Here is a 13,768-nt window from a genome sequence, read left to right on the forward strand (position 1 = left end):
CACTACCTCCATCAATTGTCTAAATCCCACTGCACTAATGGCGGATACCGGACGCACGTCTAACACCAACATAGCAGTCAAGGCCTCAGTTATACGTTTTGCTTCAGGATGACTGCTGTCGTACTTCATCCTCCTCGCTAAAGACTGTTGGAGGGTCAATTGTTTAGTAAAAGTAGTGGTGTTCCTACTTCCTCTCTGGGATGATGAACGACTCCCAGCAGCAGCAACAGCAGCAGCGGCAGCAGGAGGCGTAGCAATGTAGGATCCTCCGGAGGAATCCCGGATAGGTGAGTCAGTCATGCCAGTGACATGGCCTGCAGGACTACTAAAGATCCTGACTAAGGAGGAAATTGACGAGGAGGAAGTTGACGGTGTGGTTTGCAGGCGATTGGATACAACAGGACAACGGGATTTAGGTGTCCCTGGACTGCTTACGGTCTTAGCCAAAGTTTCTGAACTTGACAGTAACTTATTATGAACGCGCTGCAGGTGCCGTATAAGGGAGGATGTTCCTAGGTGGTTAACGTCCCTACCCCTACTTATTCCACCTTTACATAAGGTACATATGGCAAGACAGTTGTTGTCCGGATTTGGATAGAAATATTGCCAGACCAAAGAGGTGGAATGTTTGGTCTTCTGCCCAGGCATGACCGTGATGGGCTTTTTCATCCCACGGACAACAACTGTCTCCCCCGGAGCCTGATTTAAACAAACCACATCACCATCAGAATCCTCCTCGCCAACTTCCTCCTCAGCGCCAGCTACACCAGTATCCTCATCCTGTTGTACTTCAACAGTGACATCTTCAATTTGCATATCAGCAAGTGGACTGTGGGTGCTCCTTTCAGCACTTGCAGGGGGCGTGCAAATGGTGGAAAGAGCCACCTCTTCCCGTCCAGTGCTGGGAAGGTCAGGCATCGCAACCGCCACCACACTTGGACTCTCCTTGGGGATTTGTGATATCTTCTTAGAACGCCAAGTACTTCGCTGTGCTTTTGCCAGCTTAACTCGTTTGATTTTTTTAGTGGGAGGAGGGCTTCCATCGTCATGTGAAGCTGAACCACTAGTCATGAACATAGGGAAAGACCTTAGCCGTTCCTTGCCACTCCGTTTCATAAATGGCATATTGGCAAGTTTACGTTTCTCTTCAGATGATTTAAATATTTTTTTTAAGGTCATTTTCCTGAACTTTGTCATTTGGGATTGTATGTGGCTTCTACTATGACATTGGGCATCGGCCTTGGCAGACGACGTTGATGGCATGTTATCGTCTATGTCATGACTAGTGGCAGCAGCTTCAGCACTAAGAGGAAGTGGTTCTTGATCTTTCTCTATTTTATTTTTATCGGAGAAAGTTTGGTCCTCCATTTATGTTATATCGATTTGATATATACGTGCGGCTAAGGCGCACACAAACACAGAAAATATTTTTTTATTTTTGCTGGAGAGTAGTGCACTTTGTGGGTTACACCACCCTTTAAGAAATGAGCCAGCCGGCTCTTTACTTATGGGACACAGGCGCACGCTTGGCGCTGCTCCTTTGTTGATGCACGTGTGGCTACTGCGCACACAATTCACAAACACAGAAAATATTTTTTTATTTGGTTTGGAGTGTACTTTGGGGGTTACAGCACCCTTTAATTGTCAAGCCAGCCGGCCCTTTACTTATGACACAGGCGCATGCTTGGCACTACTTTGTTGATGCACGTGCGGCTACTGCGCACACAATTCACAAACACAGAAAATATTTATTTTTTTGGTTTGGAGTGTACTTTGGGGGTTACAGCACCCTTTAACGGTCAAGCCAGCCGGCCCTTTACTTATGACACAGGCGCACGCTTGGCACTACTTTGTTGATGCATGTGCGGCTACTGCGCACACAATTCACAAACACAGAAAAAATATTTTGTTATTTGGTTTGGAGTGTACAGTACTTTGGGGGTTACAGCACCCTTTAACGGTTAAGCCAGCCGGCCCTTTACTTATGACACAGGCGCACGCTTGGCAATACTTTGTTGATGCACGTGCGGCTACTGCGCACACAATTCACAAACACAGAAAAAATATTTTGTTATTTGGTTTGGAGTGTACTTTGGGGGTTACAGCACCCTTTAACGGTCAAGCCAGCCGGCCCTTTACTTATGACACAGGCGCATGCTTGGCACTACTTTGTTGATGCACGTGCGGCTACTGCGCACACAATTCACAAACACAGAAAATATATATTTTTTTGGTTTGGACTGGAGTGTACTTTGGGGGTTACAGCACCCTTTAACGGTCAAGCCAGCCGGCCCTTTACTTATGACACAGGCGCACGCTTGGCACTACTTTGTTGATGCACGTGCGGCTACTGAGCACACAATTCACAAACACAGAAAAAATATTTTGTTATTTGGTTTGGAGTGTACTTTGGGGGTTACAGCACCATTTAACGGTCAAGCCAGCCGGCCCTTTACTTATGACACAGGCGCACGCTTGGCACTACTTTGTTGATGCACGTGCGGCTACTGCGCACATAATTCACAAACACAGAAAATATTTTTTTTTTTGGTTTGGACTGGAGTGTACTTTGGGGGTTACAGCACCCTTTAACGGTCAAGCCAGCCGGCCCTTTACTTATGACACAGGCGCACGCTTGGCACTACTTTGTTGATGCACGTGCGGCTACTGCGCACACAATTCACAAACACAGAAAAAATATTATTTTTTTAGCACTTGGGGGGAGCACCCCTGATGGACAGAGCACCCCCTGGACAACACTACAGCACACCTTTAGGACTGGGACACTGCACAGGACTTTGGAGTGGACACAGCCCCTATGGAGAACTGACTGCACAACACAGTCCAGCCAGCCCCTATGGACTTTGAAGTAGTGGACACAGCCCCTATTAACAACAGCAGCACAGCACAACACAGCCAGCCCCTATGGACTTTGAAGTAGTGGCCACAGCCCCTATGGACAACAGCAGCACAGCACAGCACTACTCTGCACTACACTACACTACACTACACAGCCCAGCCAGCCCTAACTCCCACCCTCCCTCTTCACTGTCCACAGCCGAGTGAGAAAATGGCGCCGACGCGGTACCTTATATAAGATCCAAAACCCGCGAGACCCGGAAGGCGGGATGATGACGTTTTGCCTCGATTTCAGATCCGAGTCAGGCGGGAAAAGTCGAGCCTGACTCGGATCGGGGGGGTTCGGATTTCAGAAATCCGAACCCGCTCACCCCTAATGTAAATATGGAATTATGTAAATTAGTCTTCGACAAATGTCTGACCATTATCTAAAGCCTGATACATTCATAAAATCACTGCACACAACATGGCTTTCAGCAACCAATTTCTGCACTCCCATAACACCTTGAAATTAGGGACAGTGATTTAACACAGTGTTAAAATAAAGCTTTGCAGTGTGCGATCACTGGTACTTTATCAATGATCACAATTGCATTGAGATATGGGCATGACATTACCGACTATGATCGCATTGCAAGTTGCAAGCCTATCGCCAGAATGTATCATCCGGCACCCGCAGGGACAGGGATTTCGAAAGGAGCCCATCCCTGCAAAGTGCCCGGAGAGCTGCAGGAGCTGCTGCGCAGTCCTCCTGACTGTACATGCACGTCCACCATTGCCGTGGAGGGTTCAGGAAGAACCCTCCACCGGCTAATTAGGTGCAGTGTAGCCCATAGGCTACAGAAGCTAACACCATCTTTAGATGGCATTAGCTGTGGGGGCCAATATCCAGAATGCATCGCATTCCGGATATTGGTAAGTTTGGCAGCATCGCATCCCCCATAGAAACCTATGGGGGATGCGGCTGCCAGCGGGAATGGAGGGATCGCAGCAGGTATTGGAGATATCTACTACAGTCCCTCCTTCATACAAACAGGTGTTTCAGGGATATACCCTCAAATATAAAATGATAGATGGGCCCTTATATCTGTTTCTTCTTTACCCAGCTCATTACCATCTGCAATATTTAGGATGAATTTGATCATTTGAGTTTATTGCATTACGAAGGCATTTCGGCCTACAGTATATACCATACCTCCCAACTGTCCCGATTTTCGCTTGACAGTCCCAGTTTTTCTGGGAGCTGTTCTGCTGTCCCACCTGCTGGCCGCAGTGTCCCACAGGTGGGGGGAGGTTGGGAGAGAGATCGGTCACCGCTGCTGTGCTTATCAGGGCACACAGTGGTGAAACTTTGCCGCGCTGTGCACGCACCAAATCCTGCAATTAGATGCTGTGGGTGGCCTGGCAGCTCCGACAAGGCTGGGCGCGCCCATCAGCGTGATGACGCAGGGACCAGGCACGCCCATCTCCCAACCATTGCCTGACAGCAAGCAGCAGAGCTGATGTACTTATCAGAGCAGGGTTGAACACTGTGGGGGACCTATTAATGCAGAAGATGTTCCGCTCGGCCACACCCACCAACTGTTGCCTGACTGCAAGTGGCAGAGTCTTCTTCTCTGCTTTCCCGAAGCTGGCTGTAAATCCCATACGGTATACTCCCGGGCTCAGCTGGCATTTTAGATTGAGATTGCAGGTAGTACTAGTATTATTTTAGTTTTTATTACAGATCTGGCTTAATAATTGTTAATGTAAAAGGGCCAAGCCATATATTTAATAGGAAGAAGGTATTGGAAATGAATAAAAATAATAGATGAAGGATGTTCATGATCATATATATAATTTAATATAAATATAGACAGTGGCTGTTTTCCCCAACATTTTTAATGCTGGGCACTTTCTTTCATTTTCTATATATATAGTCATTGAGTGGCAATTTTGTGGTCATTAAGAGAATAGTGTACATTTTGATTTAGGGTGTTATCGTATTCAGGGCATTCTCCCACCCCCCCGTACCACTTCTCACCTGCCTATTATCGCTGCCCACTGTATAGCAGTGCAGCGGTACATCCAGCATGGAGAGAGCAGAGATTGCTGCTGCACTGTGGTAGGGATGGCCATCAGTGTGGTATTTTTTTGTGTTATTGCATATTGGGGTTTTGGGGTGCGGGAACCACCCAATCAGCCTAAAGTTGACAGTATGACCAGAAATGCAAAAAGTTTCTCAGCACGTTACACAGTACAGTAGACTGCCCACTGGGTGTTAAAGACACTCAGGGCCTCATTCATCAACGAGTTTTAGCACTCAAAACGAGTGATAAAACTCACTGTGTATGAGTCAATCAGCTCCCAACTGTCATTTTTCAAACAGTTGACAGTTGGGAGCTGATTGGCTGGAGCACTATTATCATACACTCGTTTTGAGTGCAAAAACTCGTTGATGAATGAGGCCCTGGGTGGGTGTAACAAGACACGCCCACTGGGAGTATAAGCCACACCCACAGTGTAAGCCACACCCCTTCGGCGCCCTGCAGCGCATTGTCCCTCTTTAGATTTTACAAATGTTGGGAGGTATGATATACAGTGATCACGAGTCCATAATTGCCAACTCTCCCTGAAATAGTAGCACTCTCCGATTGCACCTTACCCTGATATATATATATATATATATATATAAAAAAAACAGAGATATATACATTCAAATGGGATCCATATGGGAAATAGGGGAGTCACACCAACTGCCAGTGAGTCCCAGCCAGTGTAATTTTTGGCAGTGTGTGAAATGACAGTTGGTGTCACTCCCGTTTGAATTTTTAACTGTGCTGCAGCCCCACCTCTGGAGCCGCCACTGGATGTAAATGAATTTTATGGCACGCCTCTCAGATGTAGCGGTACACGCCCACTATACCGCGCACTCATAGGTGTTACTTTTACAGTCTCCCTGCCTACTTTCAGAAGTAGGCATGTATGCAACGAGTCAGGCGTCATATCTGCCACTGTCGCATTATACACAAAAAGACACAGCACTAGCACTTAAGGTAACCTACTGTATATTATAGCCATAATCTCCATCATCAACTCCCTGGTTCTCCTGTGTCAGCCTCTTACTCATATATGCACACCGGTGAGAAGTGGGTGCCCCTGTAACCATTACATGATCACAGGAAACACACATAGGCAGAACAGAATGACAACAGACAGTGAGTCGGATGCCAGGTTACACTAATACTACATCGCACAGGCTAGAAATTCATCTACATGCAGCAAGAGGGAATAATGTTATTACCATCCAATCAGCAGTCGCCTAGCTGGCGATGTAGCCAATGGCGAAGCGGGATGGTAGGAAGTTGTGAGGTCAGCGTGTGTGTTTGTGAAGCCGGTCAGGCTCGGAGTGTGTCCCTGGCTGCTGCTGCGGGAGAGACATGCTGAGACCGGGCAGAGCGGGGCTCCTGCTGGGCCGGTGAGATCAGGCCGCATTGTGTGTGCGCTATGTGCTGCGCTCTGTGTTATTGCTGTTAGCATAGCATCATGGTGTATGTAACCTACCATTCGTCAGCTGTAGGGGACCTGGAAGTCCCAGCATGTGCTGCCGCTCTCTGATGGGGCATTATACAATGTGTGGAGTTGTTGCCTGTACTAGGAAACGTCTCAGTCTCTCTAGCTCAGATACACCCCATGATCAGCATCAGTCATGTTTTATTGCAGATCCGATTTGCTATGTTAATTATTTGTATCGTAAACCTTTTACACATACAGTGCTGCATAATATGTTGCTGTGTTAATATAAAAAAAAGATAATGACTAATTGTCACTGTTAAGGACTTGCTAAGGGATAATTTTATTAATTATTGCTATGAATTATGTTGAAGCTATATAATTGTTGATAATGGACTGAGAAGTTTAGTCTAGTTACTGTATTTGTGTGATCTTTGTTATAGTGCGGTATTCCTTTAGAAAGCTATACTTATTTTAATTCAAATGTTTACAATGAAAATACAGTGGGGGAAATGCATTTTATGTATGAACCATTGTATATTTTTGGCAGTGCTTTATACTAGGTCATAATGAGAGAGCATTTTTATTCTCATCAGAAGTCACTGGTGCATCTGTCATTTAGAGCCACCCATCTTCTGGTCAGACTATTAATGCTTCTTTTACTGTTTTATGTGCTATTATTATTGTTTTGTATAAAATATTTAGTGCACATTATAGATAAAAAGTTGTGTGTGTGTGTGTATATAAAATGTGTATATATATATATATATATATATATAAAATTTAAATGTAAAACTCGAAATCCAGAAGCTCAATCGCACATTTATAACACTAGCATGGACAATGAACGGCAATAATGTAAATTTAGCCTTTTCTTGTACTTTGGGCGGAATTCAATTGTTTACGCGGTCCGGATCTCCCGTCTAAAGTGACAGGAGATCGCGGGCTGCTATTCAATTGCTACTGTTTTTCGTGCTGATCGTGCCCAAAGTGGTCGAGTTTAGCTGCGTAAAGCAGCTACCCCCGGCCAAAGTGCTGGGCACGACCGCGAAAAGTGATGCTTGGGCGCCCAAACAGGTAGCTCTGGCAGCTGATCGCGCCAGACAGGAGCAACAATTGAATAGCTCAGTCGGGCGCAAAGGGGGGTAGAAACAATTGAATTCCACCCTTTGGGTTGTACTTACAAAGCAGCAGCTTTTGCAAGCCAACACTTCTCTGCCAGGCTTTGCATTTAATATTCATGCCACGTTAAGTTTTGGGGTTAAACTGCTTAGTTAATATAGCCCTTCAATAGTTGTAAGGTTCTACCTCCACTTCACCTTTTATGACCATATCACCAGACCAATAATTTTCACTTTTATTCTTCGATGAATTGGAAATTCACCCTGCACCTGCATACTTATCCATTCTCGGCAGGGGTGGCCAGACTTTTGGACTCTGTGATCTACTTTTAAAGGTGGTAACCTTTTCGTGATCTACCAAGCACGAAAAAGGGGGCATGACCTCGCTGCAAGGGCCGTGGGGTCTGTCCTGCCGAAATGTAATAGTATCCCCAATTCAAATTACGCCACGTAACAGCACAATCTTATTCACATTGCCCACTGTAGTAGTGCCCCTTATGCAATGCCCATTGTAGTAGTGCCCCTCATGCAATTCCCCCAGTAGTAGTGCCCATCATGCAGTGCCCCTTGTAGTTGTGCCCATTATGCAGTGCCCCCAACAGTAGTGCCCCGTATGCAGTGCCGAAATCAAACATAGGGGCATATTCAATTAGGTGCGAAAAGCCGTTTTCTGCGGATGAGCTTCCCCGGTGACGTCATTTCGCCAGGCGTATTCAATTCCAAAGACTTTTCGCCGGTGCGGTAAGTCAATGCATTGGAATAGGCAAAAAAGATTCGCATATGAAAGCTGGCGAAAAAAAAGGGCAGAATTGGGGTTTTGGGGTGTGGGAACCACCCTGCACCCTTAGGACAGCCCTCCAAAGGTAAACTGTGTCAAAAAAAGGTAAAAAAAATAACAAAAAACTTAAGAACATGGTTGTTGTGGGCTCAATGCCCGGCAAGAAACAGCTGCCGCCTTGCACTTCCCCCTGCCCCAGTGCCATGTGCCCTGATCTAACCCCCCCCCCATGCGCTGCATCCCATTGCCTGGTCACCCTTAATGTGTCCTCGTTGCCACGGACACGGTTGCCGGATGTGACGGCGAGCGCCGCCGTCACATGTTTACATCGGAGGCTCCGAGTCCGCCAGCAATTAAGATGTTAGTGAGGGTTCCGGCATGTGGCGCATTGGGGCGGGGGGAGGTGCCAGGCAGGGGACGCGGCATTTATGAAGGGGCCGGGCAGGGGATGCGGCATTGGGACGGGTGAGAGTGCTAGGCAGGGGATGCTGCAACGTTGCCGGGGGACGTTGTCCATCACAGTGCAGGGGTGGTGTCAGACTGGAGGGCAAAGATCCCTCCCCCTGTATAAAAGCACAGGCGCACTGTTAAGGCGGGAACAGTCGCCTGAACTGATTGAAGAGAGTAGATCTATGTCCACTCTCTCTGTATTGGAGCTGGAAAAAAAAATCTGTGGGGACCGCATTTGGGAGTCTACAATTGGGGACAGTATTTGGGAGTCTGAAAGTGGGTCCAGTATCTGTGGAGCTGTATAAAAATATATATTCTATGTAACCTGCAAGTGGAGACAGTATATGTGGAGCTGCTCTATAAAAATATATTCTGTGTAGCTTAAAATAGGGGCCAGTGTCTGAAGGCTGTTTAAAAAAAAATGGATTTAAAAAATTTAATACAGTGATGGTGTTCATTCTAGCACCTTTCACAACCCGTGCAGTTCCTCTTTTCTACCTGGGGTGTCACTCGCTGCTCTGGTGCTTCTAGCACACTATGGTCTGTAGCTCAACTGAGTGTGTTGGAAGCACCAGAGCAGAGAGTGACACCCCAGGCAGGAAAGGTGGGAGAATGAGTCAGTGGGGATCTATCACTGGGGTGGTTGGGGGTAATGCCACTGGGGATCTGTTGCTGATGGGGGATCTATAGACATTGGGGGTGGGAGGCAATTTTACAATGGGTGCCTGTGGATTCCTCTTTTGCATATTATTTTAAAATTAAAATATTTAAATCCATTTTAAAGAATATTCTAAACCGAATTGAGTAAAAAAAAAAAAAAAAAAGGATTTCTAAGCGGTTTTGGAAATAACAAAAATGACCTTGTAAATGGTTAGCAGAGCAAAAGGACGCAGGGCCTGATTCACCATGGGTCGCTATTCTGCCTATACGCATGCAACGCAGTTGCTAATATCACTGGTCACATGTAAATGTTTGCATTGGCATTGCGATCGCAGCCTGACATAAGGACGCCCACGTCCCCTTACACTCATTCATATACTTTAACAACATAGATAGAGAACAATAATAATAATAATTATTATCATCATTTATTTATATGGCACCACAAGTGTTTCGCAGCGCCTTACAAAATATATATACAATTACGTGACCAAAGACTTACAGTACAATACAATACAGGACAAGGACATGAATCATAAATTACTACATTAGCAACCATGACACCCACATAAGCAGCAGAGCTTAAGCAACCAAGTGTTAGGTGACCTAGTGGGGAGTAAGATGAAGATGAAAGTAAAGTAGGGAGAAGCACAAGAGGATAAAGGGCCCTGCTCATAAGTGCTTACATTCTAATGAATTGGTAACATCGGACCGTTAATGGAGCTCAGACCTTACTCAGGAATTGCTTATTTTTCGCGCACGCTATGACACCTCAGACGGCAGCTGGTATTGCAGTGGATAATTTATGCACGCCCCTGCAATGGCGTTCAAACGCACTGGCACGCCTGCGTTCGCCCGGCCACCCCACGTCAACACCCACCAACGGCACTTCCTGTCGATCACTCCGCTATGTGTCTGTGTAGCCTCAGCGATTACAGTTTTGCAGTGTCTGGCTTGCGCACTCGCACTGCGCATTAATCGACTGATTGCGTGCATATAAGCGACTGCGTTCCTTGCTGAATCAGCTCTTTGTTCTAAAAGTATAAGCTTTCTAAAATACACCTTTCAATGTTCACTGTACCTGATAAACTTTATCATGGGTATTTTATTTTGGCTACTAACATTATGCAGTACAGCCTCAACCAATCTGCTTCCTAACCAAATAACCAAATTAGGATGAGCTTTCGGTCTGTTCATTTAGACTGAAACTATTTTCAGAGTTTGGAGTAGCAATGATTAAGTTGTCTTAAGCGATCAGATGCAATGGGCCCAAATGCTCTTCTAGATATGCTAAATCTCATGAGACGCAAGATTGTAATTTGTTCAAGTATTTTCCTTTTTAAATAGTGCTCTTTCTAAGACTTCATGGAGATGGCAAGCAAGTTCAGCAAGTGAAAGAGCCTTGCAGTATAAACCAGGCGAAACTATTCATGGATTTAAAGTTAAAGAGGTATTGCAATAACTTATAACAGCGTGCTGGAAGTTTTGTAGTATTTTATTGTTGGATAATGTATGTATTTAAGCTGAATATTTCTACTTCAGGGTCCATAGGGGGTCCACAGGGTTGACCTTGGGGTATAGCTGGATCTGGATCCATGGGCACCACGCAGTTAAAGCTTTAGCTGCTCCCAGGATGCACTTGGGTCCGTCCTCCTCTATACCCCGCCCCCGGCCACAGCACCTCAGTTTGAGTTGGTGCCCGGCCGGAGTCGGGTCACCTGCGCAGGGGGGTTCCAGGAGCAGCCCCCAAAAGCTTTCTATTTTTATTTAAAAAAAAAAAAAAGAGCCTGTTAGATTTTTATTTTACAACAGAGGCTCTAGTGTGGCAGCGACGGGCTGTCTATGCAGACGCCCACGCTGCCGCTCTCCTTCCCCGCTGGCGCCGCGACGCCAGTACTGCACTGGGGATCGCGGCGGGAGGCCAGAGTCCGTACTAGCCGGACTCTGGGTCCCTCCCTGGACTGCTGCCGGAGTCGCCGGGGACAAGGTAAGCCGCGAGTCGCCGATTAGCGGCGGCTCGCGGGTTTTGCCTGCAAATGCAGTCCTTTGCCCCCGGTCCTAGGGGACAGACCGGGGGCCGCTAGCGGTGGCGGCGGGCTCCCCCTCTGAGGAGGAATAACCCGTGGGACCACTAGACCACCAGGGATATATGGCAAGCGGGATGCCGGCAAGCCCTGGGGTTAATATGCTAGCCAGGGGAGGAAGCCTTCCCTGTTTAGCGGCTCCTCCCCTCAGCTCAGCGCGCCTTTCAGCACGGAGTCTGGCGTCGCTGAGCTGCAGATTACTTGGGCCACTCCTCCTCTGAGGTCTCCAGCGGCCATTTTCTCACAGTGGCAGCGCAGATCTTCAGGGAGCACGCGGACCGGTCCCCCTGTGTACCTCTCCCCTGATTAAGGACAGCGTACACAGCACTATAGCCCTCCCAGACACTGAATCTGGGAGGTTGATTGTAGTGGAAAGGTGCAGTGAGTATGTGACTTCTCTGCATGGTATGTGACTTTTGCTAGTGCTGCCTGTCTGTGCTTATTTTCTGCTTACTGTCAGCTTATACCTATCCCTTTACTTCTCCTACAAGCCCTACAGGTGTGTGGGGGAGGGGCGTTTCTACTGACCTCACTTATATAGATCACGTATTTGTGAGGTCCGTCACATACAGTTGTGTGCTACACAGTGCCGTATTGTGGGCTGTTGTTTAGCACACCGGTGAGTGCGTTTTCTTCTGCCCTGTTGCCAGATATATTTTTTGACTATATAATATATTCTGTCATGTCAGACGAGGAGGTTGAGCGCTCAGTGGCTCCGGTGTTGGCCTCCTGCGAACGCTGTTCTGCACGAGTAGATAGGAAGGATTTGTCACAGGATGGCCTGTGTAGTCGATGCCAGGTGACTCCTGGCCCATCCAGACCTTCTCTGGCGCAGGAACCACCGTGGGCGATGTTTTCTCAAGTGCTGGTGTCTATTGCGGACCGTCTGTTGGTCCCGACTGCTCTCCCTACTAGGGCGTTGCCCCAGCCGACCATCCCCCATTCCCCGGGTGTCCCGCAGTTATTGCGGAGTCCTCCTGGGTCTCAGTCGGTGGGTCCCTATGCGGGGTTGCCTATGTATATACAGGCTTCCCCTGTGCCGCAGCAGCCTGTGGTACCTTTTCAGGCCCCTATGGTGACTCCTCCACCCTGGGTGGATGTGCTCTCCAACTCCGTGCAAAATTTGGCGGCCGCTTCCTTGGCTTTTCAGTCAATGTTGCAGACTGACATGCCTTCTAGGATTTCAAAACGCCCACTCATGACACGGGCTGCTCAGGTAGGAAACTCCACCGGCGGTGGATTCCCATGTCACCCGTTTAACTCGGGGCGCCACCTTACCATTACCGTCGATATCCTCGCTGAAGGATCCCACGGACAGGAAAGTTGAGACTTGCTTAAAGTCTATTTACTCCCTCTCCGGGGCGGTGGCCCGACCGTCCATGGCCATCTCCTGGGTGGCCAAGGCCATTGAGGGGTGGGCCAATGCATTGGAAGATACCTTCCCGGACGACGCTCCGGATGTCCAGCGGGCGTTGTTGGGACAAATGAGGGACGCTGCTTCTTACATTGGAGAAGCTTCTTTAGATGCTAGTCTGCTGACCTCGCGGGTATCGGCTGCAGCGGTGTCTGCCCGCCGATCATTATGGTTGCGGTCCTGGAGAGCGGACTCTGATTCAAAGAAAGGTCTGGAGGCCTTACCTTTCAATGGGGAATTACTATTTGGTCCGGACTTGGACAAAATAGTGGACATCCTGGCTAAATCCAAGTCGGCCTTCCTCCCTTCGGCGGCACTGCCTGCTAAGGTACGGAGTTCGGCTTTTCGTTCCTTTCGGGTTCAGGGTAAGGCGAAAGGTCAGTCCTTCCCGAGACAGTCTGCGAGTAAGACGGCCTCTAAACCCAAGAAGCAAGCCTGGAGTGCTCGGCACCCTTCTTCCAAGCAGGAAGATAAACCTGCGGCCTGATGGGACGGGCCTCCCTCTGGGGGACCTCAGAGTGGGAGGCCGACTTCTTCTATTTGCCCAGTGCTGGCACAATACCACCACGGAGGCCTGGGTTCGAGAAGTGGTCTCCCAGGGGTACGCCTTGTCTTTTCGGCACAGACCACCCCACCAGTTTTTCTGCACAAGTCCTTCTCAGGACAAGACCAAGGCGTTACAGGTTCAGGAGGCTATAGAGTCCTTGCTGAAAGCAGGGGTCATTGTTCCCGTTCCTCTATCACAACGAGGGACGGGGTATTATTCGTCTCTGTTTCTGGTGCAGAAACCCAATGGTTCTCATCGCCCTATCCTCAACTTGAAGTCTCTGAACAAATTCCTCAGAGTTCCCAAGTTCAGGATGGAAACGTTACGTTCCATCATTCAGGCGATGGAACCGGGGGATTACAT

The 13,768-nt window shown here is 47.9% G+C and overlaps 1 protein-coding gene across 1 annotated transcript in view; it reads left to right on the plus strand.

Moving 5' to 3' along the window:
* Positions 1 to 6,182: 6,182 nt before the first annotated feature.
* The window catches only part of PITRM1 (pitrilysin metallopeptidase 1), a 92,734-nt gene continuing 85,148 nt past the window's right edge, over positions 6,183 to 13,768 (plus strand). Inside the window, exons 1-2 of the mRNA XM_088462711.1 lie at positions 6,183 to 6,316; positions 10,708 to 10,810. Coding sequence (XP_088318837.1) covers positions 6,279 to 6,316; positions 10,708 to 10,810 — 141 coding nt within the window. The 5' untranslated portion in view covers positions 6,183 to 6,278. The remainder of the gene's footprint in view (positions 6,317 to 10,707; positions 10,811 to 13,768) is intronic.

This window comes from Taudactylus pleione, unplaced genomic scaffold (genome assembly GCF_031769625.1).
Source record: "Taudactylus pleione unplaced genomic scaffold, aTauple2 ptg000053l, whole genome shotgun sequence".
NCBI classification, from domain to species: domain Eukaryota; kingdom Metazoa; phylum Chordata; class Amphibia; order Anura; family Myobatrachidae; genus Taudactylus; species Taudactylus pleione.